Source organism: Piliocolobus tephrosceles, chromosome 2 (genome assembly GCF_002776525.5).
Source record: "Piliocolobus tephrosceles isolate RC106 chromosome 2, ASM277652v3, whole genome shotgun sequence".
NCBI lineage: Eukaryota > Metazoa > Chordata > Mammalia > Primates > Cercopithecidae > Piliocolobus > Piliocolobus tephrosceles.
The window spans coordinates 81,925,409-81,948,059 of NC_045435.1; the positions used below are offsets into that span (position 1 = coordinate 81,925,409).

The following is a 22,651-nucleotide window of genomic DNA, read 5'->3' on the forward strand; positions in this document are numbered from 1 at the left end:
AATAAATAAATAAATAAATAAATAAATAAATAAATAAATAAATAAATGGTGCTTTGGTTTGAATGTGTCCCCCAAAGTTCATATGTTGGAAACTTAGTCCCCAATACAACAGTGTTGAGACATGAGACCTATAACAGTGGACTAGGTCATGAGGGCTCTGCCCTCATGAATGGATTAATGCCATTATCAAAATAGTGGTTTGCTACAGGAGTGAGTTCCTGAAAACAGAAATAAGCTTGGCTCCCTCCCTTTCTCACTTTCACCCTCTCTTGCCCTTCAGCCTCCTGCCATGAGATGATGCAGCACAAAGTCCCTTGTTGCATGCCAATGACACGATCTTGGACTTCCCAGTCTCTGGAACTATGAGCCAAATAAATTCCTGTTCAATATAAAGTACTCACTCTATGGTATTCTGTTATAGCAACATAAAATAGATTAAGGCAATGGCATTTGGATTTGAAAGAAAGAAGTAAAATTATCTCTATTCACAAATTACATAAGTTTGTACATAGAAATTCCAAGAAACCCACTAGAATACTATTACAACTAATAAACAAGTCAGCAAGATTGCAGAGTACAAATACATAAAAATCAACTGTATTTCTATACACTTGCCATAAACAACCCAACAATGAAATTAAGAAAACAATTTCATTTATAATATCATTAAAAAGAAAAAACATTTTGAAATAATTTAATAAATTTAACAAAGAGTTTGAAAACTACAAAATTGGAGAAAAATTAAAGATCCAAGTAAAATGAAAAAATATATATATATCTCATGTTCATGGATTTAAAACCTTAACATTGTTAAAATGGCAATACTCTCCAAAAAAAAGCTATAGATTCAATTCAGTCTCTATCAGAATCCCAGGTGGCCTCTTTGTAGAAATTGACAAACTGATTCTAAAATACACGTAGAATTGCAAGGGACCTGGAATAGCCAAAACACTCTTGGAAAATAGGAACAAAATTGGAGGACTCATACTTGCTGATGTCAAATTTTACTACAAAATAATAACAATCAGGACTATCATAAAAATAGATCAAATAAATAGATATGAGAGTCCAGAAATAAGGTTGTATATCCATGGTAAACTGATTTTCTGCAAGGGAATTGTGACTCGCTTCAATGGGGGAAAGAACAGTCTCTTCATCAAACCGTGCTGAGACAACTGGAGACAACACATGCAAAAGAATGAAGTTGGACTCTTACCTCACATTACATACAAAAAACTAAAATACAGCACAAGCCTAAATGTAAGAGCTAAAACTATACAACTCTTACAAGAAAACACAGGAATACATTTTCATGACCTTAGCTTTGGCAACAGATTCTTAGATATGACACCAAAAGTATGAGTAACAAAATTTAAAAATAGGTAAATTGGACTTCATCAAAATTAAAACCTTTTGTTCTTCAAAGAGCATCATCCAGAAAGTAAAAAGACAACCCACAAAATGGGAGAAAATATTTGCAAATCATGTATCTTGACAAGGGACTTGTATCTGGAATATATAAAAAACCCTTACAACACCATAATAAAAAGACAACCCCATTAAAGATGAACAAAGGATCTAAAGAGACATTTCTCCAAAGAACATATTCAAATGGCCAATAAGCACATAAAAAGAAGCTTGAAATCATTAATCATCACAGAAATACAAATCAAAACCACTTCTCACCCTTCTGACAAAAAGTCAGATAAGAAATCAGAACCTACATACATTACTGGTCAGAGTCAAAAACGATGCAGCCACTTTGATAGTTTTTCAAACAGTAAAACACAGAGTTACAATTTGATCCAGCAATTCCATTTCTAGGTATACACCCCAGAGAAATGAAAACATGTATCCACACAAAAATGTGAGTGTTCTTAGCAGCATTATTCATAATAGGCAAAACGTTAGAAGCAACCCAAGTGTCCATCAACAGATGAATGGATAAACCAAACGTAGTATTTATGTACAATGGAATATTATTCTGCCATAAAAAGAAATGAATACTGACATATGATACAAATGGAAAAACCTTGAACACATTGTGCTAAGTGAAATAAGCCAGTCACAAAAGCTCACATATAATATGATTACTGTTATCTAAAATATCCAGAAAAGGTAAAGCTATAGGGACAGAAAGATCAGTCGTTGCTTAGGGGTGGGTGAATGTTGGGACAGGGGAACAACAGCCAAAGAGCACAGGGTTTCTTTGTGTGGTGATGAAAATGCTCTAAAATTTAGTGGTGATTGATGGCTGCAAGTGTCTGTGAATACTCTAAAACCACTGAATTGTACACTTGAAACAGGCAAATTGTATGCTATGTGAATTGTATCTCAATAAAAGGGTTAGGAAAAATTACAGCAGTTCTCTGAGTGATTTTGATCAGTAAGTGACTGAGATGAGAGCTTCTGCTCCAATCTCCGGTGTCCAGAGGCTCCCCAGGTTGTCTCTCTACAGCATAAAAGGTTACTCCTTCCTGATGCTGTCCATGGACTGAGTCAGTTCTAGGTTTTGAGAATTGCTGTTTTGTTTGGGACAAATATATTGAGTATCATCCAGAAATTAGTTGCGTGATGACCCAGCTTCATCTGCTTCTCAGATTAAACACTAAAGCCAGCCTCCCACTGCTGGGCCAAGACACACTTCCTTTGGCTCTCAGGAAAGGAGATGGTTCTGGTCCAGTACTTCTGACAGAGTTGCCTCATCTTGGTTCCCCAGAGTGTTATAATGTGAGAAAGGCCAGGAAGAACTGCACTAGGACACTCACTAAATATCAGTCTTTGCACATGTAATGAACTTCAGTCCGAAGTATCTATATAGTAGGATACTGGAACCACTAGGCGTAACTTGTACTTTTGTAAGACCAGCTTTGTCTCCACTGGCCACTTTAGTTTCCACAATATTGCAATCTGCCATCTTAAGAGGTTTTATTCTTAATGCAGACACAGCTTGACATAATAGGTGTGTTCAAACTCTTTGCTTCACTTCTTGGCTGGCACTGCTCTGGCCCCAGTGGCCTTAACGTAGCCATTCAGGGCCAGCATAATGTTGTACTTTTCAACCAACCAAGTTAATACTTGCTGCCCATTTAAAATCAGATCTTGGTCTCCATCCTTTGTCAACAGGACATCTGACTTAGCTTTCTGTCAGCTGAGCTAGTATAAACCACATCCCTTCAGACACAGAGTATGAAACAATTCCTCCTAAGTTGGCCGTCCATTATACAGAAATATATGCCACAGGCCTGGAAATGGGAGATAAGGCTCTTTCTGGCACAACTTGAAAGTATATTACATATCTCCTATGACTAAGCTATTTATTAGGGAAAGGCACTGCTTAGAATAGGAAAAGATATTATCATTGCCGCTGTGTTGCCTGAAAAGGAGGCAAAGCTCAGAAAATACTCCCTACCACACTGTTGAAAGGTCTGACTTCTTCATCTCCAACTCACTCTGGAGTGAGGCTGTTAGTCTACAGATTTTGATTATATGAAAAGAGTCATCCCTGCCTCTCAAACACTGGTGTCACCCAGAGCACTGTGAGATGGTGGAGGGTGAATGGGATCAGAGTGGCCCCCAGACTGCATTTGGGCTGGAAGGCAGTTAGGGTCTACTCATATCTCTGTGAACCCCGCTTTCTTACAGCCCCTGCCTTGCTAAGAGTCATTACTGTTAACACCAGGACACTGACGTCTCATCTTAGAAACCAGTCCCTGGGGAGCCCCTTTCTCAGTGCTGAACTCCACAGGTGTGAAATGGCTGGCTTTCACAACACTCAGCAGATTTCACATGTGTAGGCATTTCATATCTCCTCAAATGGTACCCGTCTGTCAACTGATGACAGTTGGCACCTAGAGGCCTCTCCCTGCAGGCAGACATGTACAGAGCATGTTTGTCACCACACCTTCCATGTGCAGGTGGCACTCGGGCCCCCATACCCTGTGAGGTTCTTAGGTTTCCACCCTCATTCCCTGAGTCCCTTTTTTCCCCTCACTTTCTCAAGGGACACGCACTTGTTAACTTCTCACATTAGCTACTAAATGTCAATTTCAAATATTCTATACAGAATCCACATTTATAGGCTGAAGATGGCTTTTCCTGTATAAGTAAAACAAATGACCACCAAATCCCAAGTCTTCTTTCCTGTTTTACTAACTTGAGTGACACCTGGGAGGGGCAAAATGGTTGAAAAATGTCAAAAGATATTTCATATCTTGACAGTTGAAACAACTTCTGGTAGTATCTCCTTCATCGAACTCCTTAGAATGAGCTACAGAGGAAAAGAAACCCAAAACTCTAGAATAAAATGTGTCAGGATAAGCAGAGAGCATTTCTGGAATCAGGTTATCAAGAATACCAGGCACAAAAACGAGTCGGGCGGCTGAGGTGAGAGGAGCCTACAGCTGGTCCTAGATGAGTGGCCCAGGTCACACAGGTGCTGGGTGCATGAAGAAGACTCCAGGACTCTATGTGACCTCATCTTGGTGCTTCTCAGAGGCGCACTTCTCAGACATGGGGGAACCCCAGGTGCTCGCTCTTGCTCTCCCTCTCTCTCTCTCCCCTGCTTCCTCATCCCTCACTTCCCCCACCCTCTCTCTACCATTCCTCATCACTCTTTCTCTCAGGTAGCTTCTCCCCATCATGCGATAGGGGTCTCAGGCCTTACAGAACTCTTACAGGAGTTAGCTAACTTGTCCAGTCTGACAGCCAGGAAAGGGAGGAGCGGGGATGGGACCCAGACCCTCACACGTAACCACCCTGACACACAGTGTTAGTCCCGCCTCTGCATTTAGCAGGGGAAAATTCCACCCCCATCCCCAAACCTGTTTTAATGTAAAGAAGCCTCTGCAAATGTGGTCAGTCCCTGAAAATACTCCGTTCACGATACTTATGGGAGCCCACTGAGCTTTGTTAGAAAGACACCAGGAAAGCCCAGCCCCAGAATGACTTCCCCAAGCACCAGGGGTTCTGAGGGCTACCAAGCTGAAGCAGATGGCTGACCTCTTGTGCTACGATGCCCAGGGCAACTTTAGGCTCATTCCTTATCCCAGTGGGGTCCTGGTCCACTGGCTATGAGACAGCCCCGGAAGCCTGGTCAGCCAGCTTCCAAGGGCATGCAGACCAAGGAGGGAGGCAGGGCTGGAGCAACAGGAAGGTGAGCCCAAGGCAAGGTAGCCATGGCGGCATCAGGAGACAGGAGCTGAGGCCTGGATGCCCTGTGAGGCTCAGGAGTCCCCTCAGAGAAGAGGCAGAACCCCTGTAGGGCATGAAGAGAAGACGCACATTTACCTACTGCTGAGCTCACTGTCAGTAAGCCACATTATGTTGTAGCTGAAGGAATGCAACAGCTCTACACATGGGTGATACTCAGTGTTTATGCCTGTGCGGCAGGTGGGCACAGCCTGTGATCTGCGATGCTGACTCCTCGGTTGTGGGGAGGGGCTGAGGTGGACAAGAGGCACTGGGGAGAGGGTCTTGGAGCTATGTCATTTACCAATCACACACATTGTTTCAATATCTGAACCACTAGCATACCCACACCAATGCTTCCTGGCTGAGGTCAGCCTGCGCTGCAGGAACTGTCATTAAGAACTAGCCATGGCTACACTCTAATCTGGCTTTGACCAGGGGGATCCAAGAAAACCTTTCCTCTTCATCAGTGAGGAACAGCCTCGGGGCTGGGCTTCTGCCAAGCAACTGCTCGAGGGGAGTCTCTTCTTGCTCACTAAGCAAGGCAGCTAGGACGACAGGCAGACCTGGATCCAAATTCACACTTGAGAGAAGTAACTAACCTTCTCGAGCCTCAGTCTTCTCATCTGCAAGGTGGTTTGTGGAAAAGCAAATCACCACCACCCAATTCTGTGTGATCCTTAGAAAGGACTACTGCAAAGTGGTTTGTGAAAAAGCAAATCACCACCACCCAATTCTGCCTTTTCTGGGGCTCCCACTCCTGCAGGGGGAACCTTCCACTATCTCGCTAGTGCTGGTCTATCACAGGTGCCCCGACTGGTCCTGAGCCTGGAGCCCCAACAGACAGCCCTTCAGCATCTCTTCATCTGGGTTTCAGGGGCACTTTGTTCTGCTAATTCCCCTCCTCCCACTCTGCCTTTGATAGCAGTGAGTAGAGAACATGAAAACCTACCCTACCCCAGAAAAGTCTCTGAAACTCAGGTTTGATCCAATTTCCCCACATCCAGCCTGGGACGTGAATAAGGTAGACACGGGTGAAGATGTGGCCACGTGGATTCAACCGCTGGGGCTCTGCTTCAAAGCACTAGTGGGCAACCAGACTTGGAACCCAGAGACTTTTAATTCCAGTCTGAGAGTTATGCACCCTCAATCTCTGTAGGCCATTTTACTGATCTCTAAGATGTAGATTAGTCCACCTGCCAGACGGTAAAGTGACAGCGTGTTGCATCTCTATGCCTGTGGAGACATGCAAATATCTACATGTGTGGGCATGAAACAGCACGGCAGCAGTTGTTGAAGTAGAAACTACTCGACTACCACCATGAAGTGAGGGTGGAAAAAAGAAAAACATCAGAAATCTACAGAAATACCTCTGTCACTTAAGAATGAAGGGAGAGTTCAGACGATGGCACTTTGGAGATGATGACATGGCACTGCCACACAGGGCAGCCTGTGATGTCTTCAGAAATAAGAAAGGCCATCAAGTCATTTATACTAGAAACCCACCTATCTGAGGTGTGAACTTTCAAATGTCATCTTAAGGAACTGGTGGTCCTGTGCAGAGAACATCCCTAAGAGAGGGTACCTTACCCCCAAAGTCCACCTGTGCTGTTGCCAGGCATTCATCAGGTAGTGAAGATGGCCTACAAAGAACCCCTGGCCGAGACCCCCGACGACACATGTCTCTGATGCAAGTCAGGTTCCAGGATGTGGCCTTTAACAATGGGACTAAGCAGAGGAAACTGGCTGCTGCACCAACTTAGCCCTGGGTCTCCATCAAGCCCCTCCCTCCTGTCTCAAGGGTCCACTGAGGTCCAGGAACAGGTGCTTCACAAAGTCCTCTTGAAAGTTCTCTGTTATGTCAGTGAGAGAACAAATGGGACTGCACAGTCACTTCTTGAGACAAGAAAATCTCACTTCTAATCCCAGTTTCCAGTGTGACCCTTGGAAGCACTGACATATCTTTTTCCCAAGTGCAGGATGTTCTTCATATTTGAGGCAGGGCATTCCCATGTCTGTGGCACCCATCAGCAGATGATTAGAGTATCACAGAATCATTTTAGAGGGAAACTATTTCTCTTTTCCCAGGCCAACATCATTCATCTTAAAATAACTATTGCCACCATAAGGACACAGTATGATACTTAACACAATCTCCTGCAAAGGCAGCATCTGCACTGACTGCCAGAAACAACTTACTTGGGCATTCTCCTACCTCTAACAAAACCACTGTTGGCCATTTTCACCACAAAGCAGATAAAGCTAGCACCTGGGAAACCAGTAACAATATACACGCAGGTGTATTTCCTTTTATCAGATAGCTGTGTCCTCTGAACAATTAACCTGTAGATGGGTAGCTTTGTAACTCAACTTCTTTAGCTCTTTCATTTTCAACTACTAAAAAAGCAGCACATGTTCCTCATAAAATATTCAAACTGAACAGAAGGGTAGAAAGTGGTAAGTCAGCACTATTAATTTCCTGAACATCTCTCCAGAAATCTTCTGCATATACAACCACTTATATCCTCTCTCTCTCTCTCTCTCTCACACACACAGACACACACACACATACACACACTCACACAGATTTTACTATGCATTTTCTTCTGCATCTTTGTCACTTTCTGGGCACCTCTGGGACCTTTCTCTTGAGCACAGGGAGGCCAGCTCAGCAGAATCTCTTGGTCCCAGGAAACACCCATACCTTCTGAGACGTTCCATGATAAAAAGGATGCCATAATCAAATAAGAGCGAAAAGCTGATGCATCCAATTGAACGGCTTTTTCTACAGTGGAAATTCATATTCCTTGAACATCTCAGGCACATAGTGGAATGCCACGAGTGGTAGATTCTCCAAGGCATCACCCTCCCTTATTTCATCCCAAAACATTTTGTGAAGGACTACTTGCCAATAGCTTGTGTGGTGTGTTCTCTCCCATTGCAATATTCTCCACCTCTCACCCCACCCCAGCCCCTAGCTAAATTATTTCCTACCCATCCTTCAGATGGCAGCAGAGCCAAATGTCCTCTGCCCATGGCCACCTCCACCTTCCCAGTTCAGCCCAGGCTGAACTGCTGTGGGATACACTCTGACTGTACCACAACCCTTTCCTCCACAGCATTTCCTCCGGGTACATCATATGCCCAGCTGTGTGCTGACTTCCCGCCAGCCTTCCCACTGACCAATAAGCTCCAAGAGAGCATGGGCAGAGTCTGCTCATCTCTCACCACACCTGCTCACACCCACGCAGCGTCTGGCATGCTAAGGTGCTCCACGAATATTTATTAAATCAATAGAAGGTGGCAGGGTCCCACAGAACCCAGCTTTGCAAATGCCATTCCAGTTGCTACAGTGGAGGAATTCACTTCTCCTAAACACGCTGCAGTGAACTTTCTGGCAAGGAGAAGAACCTTTTTGCATTCTGAATCATCATTACCTCCTTACTTACTTCTCTTAGACATATTTTGGTATGGCAAGTTTGCAGGATTAAATGTGGAACTGTCTCATTCCCAACAGAAATATCCCCTATGTGTGAGCAGTTGGTATCCATTGGCATTCTGATGCAGAATTTGCCTCCCATTTTTAAAATGACTCTTTGCTGCAACATTATTTTCATAAAGGGAAGAAATTGGAAGTGTTTATGTAAAATATGACTAGTTTTCATTTATGATGGATTTTCATATGCTTAGATGAACATAGCACAATTTGACAAAAACAGGGCCTTCCATTTGCCGCACATATAAAGTGTGCATATAAACAGGCATGATGGCCGGGTGTGGTGGTTCACGCCTGTAATCTCAGCACTTTGAGAGGCCAAGGCGGGTGGATCACTTGAGGTCAGGAGTTCAAGACCAGCCTGGCCAACATGGTGTCTCTACTAAAAATACAAAATTTAGCTGGGTATGGTGATGTGCACCTGTAAACCCAGGTTTGGAGTTTACTTTGGAGGCTAACGCAGTAGAATCGCTTGAACCTGGGAGGCAGAGGTTGCAATGACCTGAGATTGCACCACTGCACTCCAGCATAGGTGACAGAGCGAGACTCCATCTCAAAACAAACAAACAAAAAACTAAACAAAACAAAAAACAGGCATGACATAGCTAGCTGAAAATTCAGCCATCAGGATGGTGGAGATGCACAGTATAGAGAGGCAGTGTGGAGCCTGGGTGGTTCTAAAGCCAAAGCATTGGGCTTGCATGCTGATTGCCCACTTTGCTAGCCAAGTGATTCTGAGCAAGTCCCTAAGCCTCAGTTTTCTCACATCTAAAGTGGGAATTAATAATGGTTCCTGCTTCAATAAGTTGTGGGTAGGATTGCATTGTATGAGATCATATTGTGCCTGGAACATAGTAAGCACCATAAAAATGTTACCTGAAGGAAAAGAAACTGATGGAGGCATCAGTTGACTAACACACAGGTGAGTGTCTCTAAGGTCAATGAGTAGATAGTGTGTTCTGGACAGAAGTTTCCATCAGCTTGGATTTGGGAAGAATAAAAGAGTGTAAAAAATGAAAAGATTGTCTTTATGTCCCTGGAAGCTATTGCTTCTAAACAGCTGAGGGCCCCCAGGTCCTTCTAAGAGTCCCCAACAAAAGGAAAGCAGAGCATTACTTGAAGTCTGATATGGTTTGGCTGTGTCCCCACCCAAATCTCATCTTGAATTCCCACATGTTGTGGGAGGAACCTGGAGGGAGGTAACAGAATCATGGGGCAGGTTTTTCCCATGCTGTGCTCATGATAGTGAATAACTCTCATGAGAGCTGACGGTTTTATAAGGAGGAGTTTCCCTGCACAAGCTCTCTCTTTGCCTGCTGCCATCCATTTAAGATGTGACTTGCTCTTCCTTGCCTTCTGCCATGATTGTGATGCCTCCCTAGCCATGTGGAACTATAAGTCCATTAAATCTCTTTTTCTTCCCAGTCTCAGGTATGTCTTTATCAGCAGTGTGAAAATGGACTAATACAAAGCCCTACAGCCTTTCATTGATGCAGACACCAAGCTTCCTGGGAGCAAAGTGACCCAAGAAGTAGGACATGGACACACAGAGGTTCACCACATCTGTGCATGATGAGCAGGTGGGTGGAGAGCAGGTGCAGGTATCAAAGACTGAGCCACCGGCCAGGGTGCTTGTCGGCCTCTGACCCCGCAACTCTACCTCCACACTGTCCTCTCTTCACTGAATTTCTTGATGTACAACTGCCATGAATAAAAGGGTTTCCAAGGTGCAGGAGAAAAAGGAAGGCTACCTGGCTCAGGATCAGAGATATTCCCAGGCATAAGCCATGCCACTGTGAGGGACCCAGTGTCACTATCATCATTCTTATAACAATACTAACAATTGAGGCTCTCAGTAAACCTTTGTCACATAGTAGTCTGAAATGCTCAACATCTATTGTTTCATTGTATCTTCACAAAGCCCCCACCAGATAGGTGCTATCATTATCTTTGCACAGATAAGCAAGAAGCATGGTCTGAGCCTTTTGTGGGAGTAAGGTCAGAATAGAGGCAGCAAGGATATATTATATTCACACTCATACCACACACCCTGAGCAAGCCCGATAGATGGCCAGGGCACCTGGCTAGCATTCCTGAGGAGGCCTGGGAGCCATCTGAGACCATTTACTGGTCTCTACTGTGCTTCTTAAATCCTGGAAGTCTACCCTGCATTTCCCTCAGCAAGGCAATCCCTTTCTCAAACAGGAGGACCTATGGCATATATAACTAACTGAGTCAGCCCAGGGACAGTGGCTCTTAATCTCTTTCCCCCACTGGACACACTTGACTGCCACCACAGGCTGCAACACTTGCTGCTGCAATTTTCACGGTGCTGAAGGTGGCTCCACCCTTCTCCTTCCCAGACAAAACACAGAAAGCAAGTGCTTGATCATGAAGTTATCATAGAAATGACCTTGAAACCTCTCTAAGCCATTTTTTTAAAATAAATCACCTACAAACTCCAGCTCCCTACTACTACTGTGACCTTTCACAAATGTCGGGGCACCAGGGTGAAATAAAACACTATTAGTAATCATTCCTGCTCTCCCATTGTCCTTTACTGCTCCTGGCACCACCTTTCAGAATTTCTCTAGCCTAGGTGCAGCTCCTATCCAACCGCAAGACTCCATCTGGATTCCCATTCCTTTGAAAAAAGAGATTAAAAATACAAACACATTAGAAGATCCTGAAAGTAATTTCTTCATCAGGTATACATCTAAAATTACTGTCTTCAGAAACAAACAAGAATCAAAATTTAAATACAAGAAGAATTGACAGAACCAACACGCAGCTAAAACAACCATTTGTGATGGCCTGTAATGAGAAGATTCAGCTCAATTCAACGACATCTTTGGAAGCACTTTTCTATTCCAGGTTCTCTGCTATGGTCCCAAGGGAATGAAAAAAACACAGCCCCTACCCCCAAGTTCAAGACAGGAGAGTGCAGTGAAAAAGAAACTGCTGAACAATGTGATGAATAATCTAACAGAAGGAGAGACGAAACCGTCACAGGGGGGCATAAATGAGGGGGCAGAGGATGGTTCTGGAGAGGAGGTCTAGGGCCAGAGGGAAAGGCACAGTAGCTGTGGAGCTGGGCTCTCGGGAAAGGACAGTACCCTCAGCAGGAGGTCAGAGCCTAAGCAAAGGTCTTCAGAGAGTCTGGAGTCCTGGGGTCTAGCATGACCAGGAAGAGGGGGAACAGGGTAACCAGGACAAGAGAGCAGTAAACCAGAGCTGGATTGTAAGCATGTTTGCACTTCATTCTACAAACAGGGCTGAAGGGAAGGGGTCTGGGCTTGGGGATGAGCATCCCCTGCATGTTTTTGGCAGGGCAGTGAGGGTAATCCATCTGGTTTGCTGGGAGCTGAGTCTGTGTGAGGAATCAATATGTATCAAATGCCTCCGTGTGCCAGGTGTTCTGCTGGATGCTGCACCTTCACTTTCTTTAATGCTCAAAATGACAATTTACATCTTACAGACGAAGAAACAGAGGCCCCAAGTGTGAAATGCTCTTTCTAGTCCACCAGGTTGATACTCATAGTATTGGATGCAAGTACAGGCCTGTCACTCTCTAAAGACTCCTTGACAGATCTGAGAAGAGCTCCATGGTAGACAAGAACAGAGATGATGGGGATGGCACAGGACAGTGGCCCAGGTGAAAAGGGGACCAGGAGATAGGAACAGCATTTCAGAGAGCCTTAGGCAGGAAGCATAAACTCTTTTCTCACTTGGATTTTGGGAAAGAATCACCTGTACCTAAAGTGATGCCTTTGAGCTTTGCCCCGGGTAACTTCCCTTGACCTGACTCTAGAACAGAGGCTGGTGGAAGAATTGCCTTGGAGAATGGCGGTCTCCACTGCTGCCTATAACACATGGGGTCACTGTCAATGAGATAATGCACTGAAAGTCCTCACTATAGAGCATGGTTGTTGGTAAGTAATCCACTCATCCAACCATCCATCCATCTATCCATCCATCCACTCACCCATCTACCCTTCATCCATCCATTCATCCATCCATCCATCCATCCATCCACCCTTCATCCATCCATTCATCCATCCATCCATCCATCCATCCATCCATCCATCTACCTATCCATGTATCCATCCATCTATTCATCCATCCATCCATTTATCCATCCATCCATCCACCTACTCATTCATCAAGTGCAACTTCCAGGCTAAACATAAGCCTAAGCGTAGGACTGAGGGGCCACAAATGGCCACATCACACCTTCCTTCTACTAACACAACTGAGAAAATACAGACACAAACCTATGCATACACACATATACATCTCTGCAGACCTATGTTTATGTGCATGTGTGCCACATACACATACAGAAGTATGGAGGCATTGCCAATAGAATTTGAACTCAGCCACTCAACTTGTGAATTTTAAGTCAGGGATAGTTATTTTGCAATATAAAAATATAATTTCCAAACTAGAAGAGAAAAACTATGAGTAGTTTGGGACGACAGCTGTGGAGTTACTTCAGTGGCACTATCTTGTATGTTTCTTATCAAATGCCTTAGTCCCATTATGCTCATATGCTGTAACAGGGGTTCCTGGAATCCAAACTATATCTTGGGAAAGTTTCCTGGGCCTTGCTGAGGACTGTAGGTACCAACAAACCATGCAGGAGGAGGTTCTTGAGTGTTATTTCTCCAGGTCCGGAGCAATGTGCTCTGGCGTAATTCCTCTGATCTTGACTCCCAATACCAAGTTATGGCCACATCACCATCACATTCCATTAGGGCTGGGAGACAACGAGGAAGCAAGATTGGAGCCTAATCCAAATGCTTCAGTTCAGAATCCCAAGAAGAAAATCCATTTCGAGTTGGAATTTGTTTCTGACATCCAACTCGATGGGGTCAGTCAGTCTTGTTCACTTATGTGTGTGTGCTCTCTCTCTCCCTCTCTCTCTCTCTCTCACACACACACACACACACACGAAGAGAAAAGAAACAAAGGGAAAGGAAAAAATTTTAAACAGCTTTTTATAAGGTTTATGAGCCTTCTTGCACATCAAATAGCTCTTGGAAAACAACATTTTAATGATTTCCGTGTAAACGAATCAGAAACATATGGATTAAATTTCCCTTAAAATATACACATGTAATTAAGGGGAAAAGTGCTTGGCAAAATGCATTTTGTGTTTTATCAAGCTCAACGTTTGAAAAATAGGTTGAGACATCTGACAAATCCAAATTCAGCAACCCTGCCCATCCCTCCAGCAGCCTGTATACTCTGCTCCTAAGCAGGGGATCCAATCCCATCTCATCAGACTTTTGCTCTTTTCTTGGGCTTTTTAGAACAACCTACTGGACTGCAACAGACAGATTGATTTCTCATGCTCTGCAGTGGTGGTTACAGGGCTTCCCTTTCCTGGAGCTCTTTACATTTTCAGGGGCTGAACCCTGAGCACAGTGTAGCTTTGCAGCCCAGTTTTCCCAGCCTGACTGGGTGCCCTGCTGGGATAGTCTAAAGGATGAAGGAGTGGTCTAGCCTATGTCCTGTAATTCACACCTACTCTTCACCCCTGCTACTTCAGCCTACTTCTCCCGGATGTCCTCCGTTACTGGGGGAAGAAGAGGAATTGAGATTGGGTTACTTCCTATGTTTTTTCTTCCTCTGTGCAAGAACAAAGTGAAAAGAGTGTTTCAATTGTAATCTATATTCATTACCTTACCTTGCAACAAGTATTTATTGAGCATCTACCATGTGCTGGGTATCATGCTGGTGTTCCCACCTTCATGGGGCTGATATGCTTACTGGAGCTTGCTCTCTAGGGCCCCAGGCCCAAGGGCTCTCATGTTAGCCATCCAGTCTTGGCCCATGTGCCATTCTTCTCTGGATTTTCTCCAAACCAGGCCCTGGACGCCTCCTCCCCCTCCCTCTTCTTCAGTGTGACTGGGAACCAGTATTCTTCAGTGGCTCTCTTCCTGGCAAAGCTGTCAGCCATATTTTACCTGTCACTGTCATGTTCATGACCACCTGATGGCTTCCACAGCCTCTCACCACCTGGCCAGCCCTCCCAGGCTCCATAACTGCCTTTCTGACTTCCACAAAGGAGCAGTTGTTCCCACTGCTGCTGCCACTTCAGCTGGGATCTGCCCAACTTGCCCTACTCCACAGCCCACTTGGACAACAAGCTCCCTCAGTCTTGGAGTTACAGTATCTACTCACCTGCTAAAGGCCCCCCTTCTAATGCCATCACCTGGGTGATTAGGTTTTAACATACAAATTTTGGAAGGACACAAACATTCAGACCACAGCACTTGAGTCCTGGATGGACACCATGTGCCATGCACCCCTCTAAGTGTTTAATCCTCAGCACAACCCCCAAGGCAACTCACTATGATTGTCATCTCCAGCTTATGGATGAGGAAAACGAGGCACAGGTATTGTATGCAGTCACAGATGTGAGAGTAGGGCAACCCTGGGGGCAGTGGGTCCCTGTCAGGTTGGATCTGGGTGTGACTCTGGCTCCAGTCTCCCTCCATTCCCAGACGTTTCCGGCCTTATTCTCTAGCTTTCCTGAAGAGTCTGTGGGCCACCCAGTCTCCTCTCAAAAAGTTTCTTTGCTATTTACATCAGCCAGGTTCTGTTTCTGTTGCTTATAAGAACCATGAAAACACCACAGCCCTGGATGACGTCTCCTAGCTCAGGAGACACAGGCGCCAGCGGTCTCCACGCCAACCAACATCTGGGAAAAACTCAACTGTAAAGAGCAAGGGCAGGGTAAAGGGGGCACAAGGCTGCATCTGCAGGGTCCTCTGCCCTCAGAGAACATGAAGTAGAGAAGGAAAGACTGCATGCTCTGCGTTCATAAAACGGTGCATTGCTAAAGCAGAGGAATAAACCAAAGTCCCTTCCATCACACAAGACAAAAGGAATTAAGGAGGTTATATTTGAGCTGGTTTCTAAGAATGGGCATTAGGACAAGCAGGAAAGGAGGGACAGGGATAATAGGAATAAAAACAGTGAAATAAAATACAATGGAAGAAAAGGAAGGTGTGTTCAGTGAACAAAAGCGGGGTCTCACCTGGGTGGATAGAGGTGGAAAGTGGAAATGAAGGAATAGGTTGAGAACACAGCATTTTCTTTCACACACATTCACATATTTACAAACACACATGCACAGACCTGCCCATATAGAGAAACATGCACATACATATAAGGTGTATGTGTATATGTACTTGTATGTGTGTGTATGTGTGTGTATATATATAATGTGTATGTGTATATATATATATATAATTCACAGCAATTCAGTCAAGAAAGTCCTTAAAAGAGTTCAGCTTTATCTGAATTCTCTGCCAGATCATCAGCAGTTCTCACAAAAGCATCCTGCCTCTTGCTTTACTCATAGAGGATATAGAGTCATTTACGGCTCTAAAGGTATCAGCCATTCATCTTCACAGTCTCCGAAATAGTAAGACTCACAGGCTGGGGATGCCAGAGCAGCCACTCAGCAAACATCTGCTGAAGGAGTTTCATAAAAAAAAGCTGCTGCATCAGGCACCCTGAGGGCCCTGAGATGCATTTCTCAAGACTCTATGAATATGCCTCTTTGAGTTCCCATGGGCACAGCTTGCCCACATCACCAACTTCGAAGCTGCAGTCTCTTTCAGTGCTCAAGAGAAAGGCGCCTCAGCCAAAGAGGAAAGCACGAACCTGACTGAGCTGCCTAGTTGCCAGGCCCGCCCACGGAGGCAGAAAGCAGAGTGTAGAAAACAGAGTTTACCAGCTAGCTTCATCTAGGACTAAAAATGATACCCCAAAACATAGATCACAGAAGCTTCTAGGCAAGTATCAAACCACTTTGTATATGCCCACAGAAGTCCAAGCAGCAAGGAGAGAATGACCTTGTATTGGTTTTCTTTGTTGGGGGTAAGATTTCCAACCCAAAAACCACACAGCCAGTGACCAATCTCTGAGCATTTGTTTTGAGTACATGTCATCAATAACCAGATCTGAGCTGGAGGGCCTTTTAAACATAAAATATATTTCTGCAGCTTGAAAAGAAAAAAAAAAAGGCTGTTAGGGGCTGGTTTGAATTAGGTAGAGCGGAGACAGGAATTTGCCTGAAATCCCTGCCTCTCCTCTGCCCTTGGGCAGTGATTCACTGCCTGGCTGAGACAAGATAGAACACCTGGTTGACCCTGGTCCATGCCCTGCAGCCTGGCTGGGTGACAATGGACTGGGCAGAGGTGATGGGCAGATCCCAGGAGGGCTGCTGAGGATGACTTTGAATATCATTATCTATCTCCCATGGCTCAAGAAATCTGACTATCTCTGAAGATTCTGTCTAGGGATCATTACAAGCATGATTCTATAGCCTGCGTGACCAGCAGTGGTGCAGGTCCCTTACGTGTTACTACCATTAAAGGGACAATTATGCCTTGAAAGCTAGAGGTGCAATTCAATCTCTATGATGGTGTTAATGGCTCAAGCAACCTTGAAGCAGCCATCATATTTTAAAAGATCATTCTGAATTGTTTTATGTCTGAAATTGCTCTGTAAAATCGTGTTAATTTTTCATCTTCAGTTGGGAATATACTTAATGCCAAGAAGATGGCTTTCTTCTCACTGCACAAAAAGGGACAGTTTCATTTAGGATTTCATCTGCTGACAGGATCATTCTGGAGAACTAAACTCCACTGAACGAAGCTGAGCTCAGCCCTCTACGTCTTGGTTCCATTTGTTTCTAAGGAAGAGTCCAAAGTAAAGAGTAGGGTAGAGGATATGGCCCAGTCCAGAGCGCTCTGGGATTTGTTTAGATTGGCATCACTTTCTCCAAGAGGAAAAGAGAAAAAAAGATGAACTGTGGTCCTGCCCATATGAACAAGTAGACAGGTCCCATCCTTGGCACTCCCACTGCCCCCTGGCTGTCCACACTACGGCCAATATGTGATACATTGTGTTCTAATTATCTCATTATTTGTCTGTTCCCAAATGAACTGTGAACCCCTTGAGGGAGGGGCTGCATCTGATTCACCTTAGTATCCCCAGTAACTATCAGAACAGTTAATGAATGGGGTACTGCCTCCACTGACTCTTAAGGATGGATAACAGGTAAACCAGGGAAAGGAGACATTAGGTATCCAACCACAAAGAACACACATAGGAAAAATGTTTCAGAGACAGTTGGAATCTCTTTAATCACTGACCAAGCTCCTTAAATAGTGACTTAGAACATTTCAGAAGTGCAATTGGTATTCATGTTATTTTCCAATAAAAACAACGACAGCTAAAATGCACTGTGCACTTTCTGTGTGGTACTGCTGTACTAAGGGCTACACATACCTCATTTCATATCCTCTCACTAACCCTCTGAGGGAGGCAGTATCATTATCCCTATTTCACAAATAGGGAAACTGAGGTTCAGAAAGGCAAAGTTGCTTGCTTCAGATCACACAGCCTACAAGAGGAAGAACAGGACTTAAACCCATAGTCCTTGCTCTTGACTACTGAGTTCTTGTGTATGATCTGGAAACTGGATGCTGTGATAGAAACTGGCCCCTGATATCTTTGAAACCTTGATGGGAAACAATGTGGCACATTTTTTACTTTGAAGATCCCATGACTTTCTGGCTTATTTTTCTAGGAGGATAGTTCTTTGTTTAGAAGGTTTTTAGATATGACCAAGCAGAGCAAACTACTACTCAATAACAATAGGATAAAGATGCTGAAAACAACTTAAACCCTTTATAAACGTCATCCCATTCAGCCCTCACAACCACCCCCATGAGGTAGATATGATTATTATTCACATCGTAAGATGAGAAAATTCAGACCTAAAAAGATGGGGTAATATGCCCAAGGTCACAGCCAGAAAGAAGTAGAACACACTGTCTGACCAGAGTCCATCCGATGTCAGAGCCCAGTCCTTGGCTACTATAATCCCAACTGGAATCAGCAGACGGGAACTTTGGGAAAAATAAACTCTAGAGTTTATGTGAAGACTGGATTTGAGGCACACAAACCTAGAAATAAGGAATTCTGTTAAGGTCCATGTTGCTTTCTACGCTGAGAAAAGACCACAGCTGTTTCCATTGCACCCCTAGGAGCTCTCCAGTCCTTAAATGCCATTCCACAAATTGGAAGAAGAAAACAAAGGTACCACATCAGGGGTCAGCAGACTACAGCCCGCAGGTTACATCCAGCCATCTATTTTTGTAGATAAATTTTACTGGAACACAGTCATGCCCACGATTTACATTTGGCTGCTTTTGTGCTTGAATAGCAGAGCTGAGTCGTTGCAACACAGACTCCGTGGCTGGTAAAGCCTAAGATATTTACTATCTGGTCCTTTATAGAAACTGCCAACCCCTGGACCACATGTTAGAGAGCCTGATGTAAACAACCAGCCAGAGAAACAGCAAGCCCAGAAGCTCCAGGCAGAACAGGTACATGCTTCACCTCTCCAGTTGATACCTGACACACTTGGCTTACAACTGTGCTTTTCAAAAAAACGAAACAAAACAAAACTATATCCCAAACCAGTCAGCCCCTGCTTCTCAACCCCCTGACTCTTCACCTTCTAAAAGGAGCAGCGGCTGGGAGTCTTACCTTTGTTGTACATGTTCGTTGGTACTTGGACGTCACTTAGACTGATGTTCACAGGCAAATTATTAAAATGGTCATTTGGGGCTAAGATGAATTCCTTTCCCAGCTCCAAAAAATTCCCGTCTTTGTCCCTTTCATTTATCAGCACAGCATTGAAGTATTCATACTGAAAGACAAAGTCAACAAACATTACATGTGGCTTAGGGAAGAGGGCTGTGAACTCACTTAGACCTGGGCACAGGCCATGTGCCATCCCCTACACTGTGGACTCTGATCTGCTCACATAATCTTTTTATGTCTTATGTACTGTCCATGGCTGCTTTTGCATAGGTGAGACAGCATTATATAAATATTTTCCAATGTCACTAAATATTCCTAGAAAACATAAATGTCAAGGGGCAACACAGTACTTCCTTATGTGCATATAGAGAAAACTGTCCTAAAAACGTTTTAATTCTTTAAATTTTGAAGAGAGACCCTGACTTTATGCAGCCTATATCAAGTTAAAGGAGGCTGAAAATCAACAACAACAAAAAATAACAGGTAAATATATGTCAGATCATCATGCTTGCTCTGGAAAAATAATACAGCAGGGTAAGGGGATTAGCAGCTTCAGAAGGACTGTGTGTTTACACATGGCATTTGAGAAGGTCTCACTGCAATGGCAACACTTCCACAGAGATTAAACGAGGGGATAAATCCAGTGGTGTGAGCATCAGGGAAGCATACAAGAAAGAACAGCGAGGGGAAAGCTCTCAAATGGGAGTGTGCTGGCATGATTTACAAATGGCTATATCATCATCATCTCACATATACAGAAGGCTTACTTTGTGTCAGAAATTACTCTAAGTGCTTTTCATGTGTTAACTCCTTTGATTCACCTAACAATGTTATGAGGTGGATTTTATGAGTATTCCTACTTCACAAATGAGGACACTTAGGAATAGAGAATTTATGCATCCTGCAAAAAATTATACAGCTGATAAGGAGAGCCAGAATTCAAATACAGGCAATCTATCTTGAGTCTGCGCTTAAATCTACTGCACAAGATGGCCGATGGCAGGTGTGGGTGGAATTAACAGAGCAGAACCTTAAAATAACTACAATTAATATGCTCCAGAGGCTACTGGAAAAAGTGGATAACATGCAAGAACAGATGGGTAATATAAGCAGGGAGGTGGATATTCTATGAAAGAATCAATGTGAAATGCTAGAAATCAAAAACATTATAACAGAAATGAAGAATACCTTTGCTGGTTCATTAGTAGACTGGACACAGTGAAGGAAATAATCATAGAGGATGAAGATGTGTCAAAAGAAACTCCCCAAAAAGAAACACAAAAAGAAGAGAAAATAAAAAGGGAACAGAATATCCAAGAATTGTGAGACAATCACAAAAGGTGTAACATATGTATAATGGGATACCAGACTGCGAAGAATGGAAACTGAAATATTTGAAATAATAATGGCTGAGTATTTTCCAAAATTAATGACAAAAATCAAGCTACAGATCAAGGAAGTTCAGAGAATACTGAACGCAATTAATATTACAAAGATTTACATCTACACATATGGTATTCAAACTGTATGAAATCAAAGAAAAAGAGAAAATCTTGAAAGAAACCAGAAAGGGCCGGGCCCAGTGGCTCACACCTGTAATCCCAGCACTTTGGGAGGCCGAGGCGGGCGGATCACAAGGTCAGGAGATCGAGACCACGGTGAAACCCCGTCTCTACTAAAGATACAAAAAAATTAGCCGGGCGCGGTGGCGGGCGCCTGTAGTCCCAGCTACTCAGGAGGCTGAGGCAGGAGAATGGCGTGAACCCAAGAAGCAGAGCTTGCAGTGAGCCGAGATCGTACCACTGCACTCCAGCCTGGGTGACAGAGCAAGACTCCATCTCAAAAAAAAAAGGAAGAAAGAAAGAAACCAGAAAGAGGGTGGGATAGTCTTACCTGTAGGGGAACAGGGATAATAATTACATCAGACTTCTCTTCAGAAGCCATGCAGGCAAGAAGAGAATGGAGTGAAACGCTTAAAAAGTGTTCAAAGAAAGAACCATCGACCTAGAATTCTGTATCCCATGAAACTACCCTTCACAAGTAATCAGGAGAAATAAAGACCTTCTCAGGCAAACAAAAATGAAGGAATCTGTTGCCAGTAGACTTGTGTTGCAAGAATTGTTAGAAGTTCTTAAGAAAGAAGGAAAATGATATAGTTTAGAAATTGTCATCTGCAATAAGAAAGGAAGAGTGTTTGGCCAGGCACAGTGGCTCCCACTTGTAATCCCAGAACTCTGGGAAACCAAGGCAGGAGGATTGCTTGAGCCCAGGAGTTCGAGACCAGCCTGGGCAACATGGTAAAACTCTGTCTCTACAAAAAAAAAAAAAATTCATCGGGCAAATTAGTCGAGCATGGCGGCACCCACCTGTAGTCCCAGCTACTTAGCAGGCTGAACCAGGAAGATCACCAGAGCCTGAGTCATGATTGTTGTGCCAGTGCCCTCTAGCCTGGGTGACAGAGTGAGACGTGTCTTATAAAAAAAATGTATTAGAACAGGAATAAATGAAGGTAGATATTTTGTTATTCTTAACTAATCTAACATATAACAGCTTGTTCAAAATAATAATAGTAATACATTGCTGTCTACGGACAAGTGAAATGAATAATAGCAGTGTTATAAGAAACTGGAGGGAGGAATATGGAATACTCTGTACTATGATTTGAATGTGTTCCCTCCAAAATTCAGGTGTTCCAATGTGACCATAGTAAGTGGTGTGGTCATTAAGAGATGAATAGGCCATGAGGGCTCCTCCCTCATGAATAGGATTAGATGTCCTTATAAAAGGGATTGAGACAGAAGGTCTGTCCCTTTTGCCATTCTGTCTTCTACCAGGTGAGGAAACAACACTCTTCCCTTCAAGAGGATACAGTATCAGTGCACCATATTGGAAGCAGAGCAGCCCACACCAGACACCAAACACGCCAGCACCTTGATCTTGGGCTTTCCAGCATCCAGAATTGTGAGAAAATAAATTTCTTTTCTTTATGAATTAAGAAGAATTTATAAAGTCTCGGGTATTCTGTTGCAGCAGCACAAATGGGCCAAGATACTCAGTTATAAGATACCTGCACTACACATGAAGTAGTGTATGGTTATTTGAAGTGAACTTAAATAAGTTGTAAATGCATACTGCAAACTTTAAGGCAACTACTGAAATAACTGTAAAAGGAAGCATAATTTATATGCTAAGAGAGGAGAGAAAATTAAGTCACGTAATATGTTCAATTAAAACTAGAGAAGGCAGAAAAAGAGTAGAAGAAAAGTAAGAGAGAGAAGGAAGGAAGGAAGGAAGGAAGGAAGGAAGGAAGGAAGGGAGGGAGGGAGGGAG

At 43.7% G+C, this 22,651-nt stretch overlaps 1 protein-coding gene across 1 annotated transcript in view; it reads right to left on the minus strand.

Annotated features, from left to right (window-relative positions):
* Positions 1 to 22,651, minus strand: part of CACNA2D3 (calcium voltage-gated channel auxiliary subunit alpha2delta 3) — a 958,661-nt gene that overhangs the window by 561,705 nt on the left and 374,305 nt on the right. Inside the window, exon 5 of the mRNA XM_023189561.2 lies at positions 19,265 to 19,427. Coding sequence (XP_023045329.1) covers positions 19,265 to 19,427 — 163 coding nt within the window. The remainder of the gene's footprint in view (positions 1 to 19,264; positions 19,428 to 22,651) is intronic.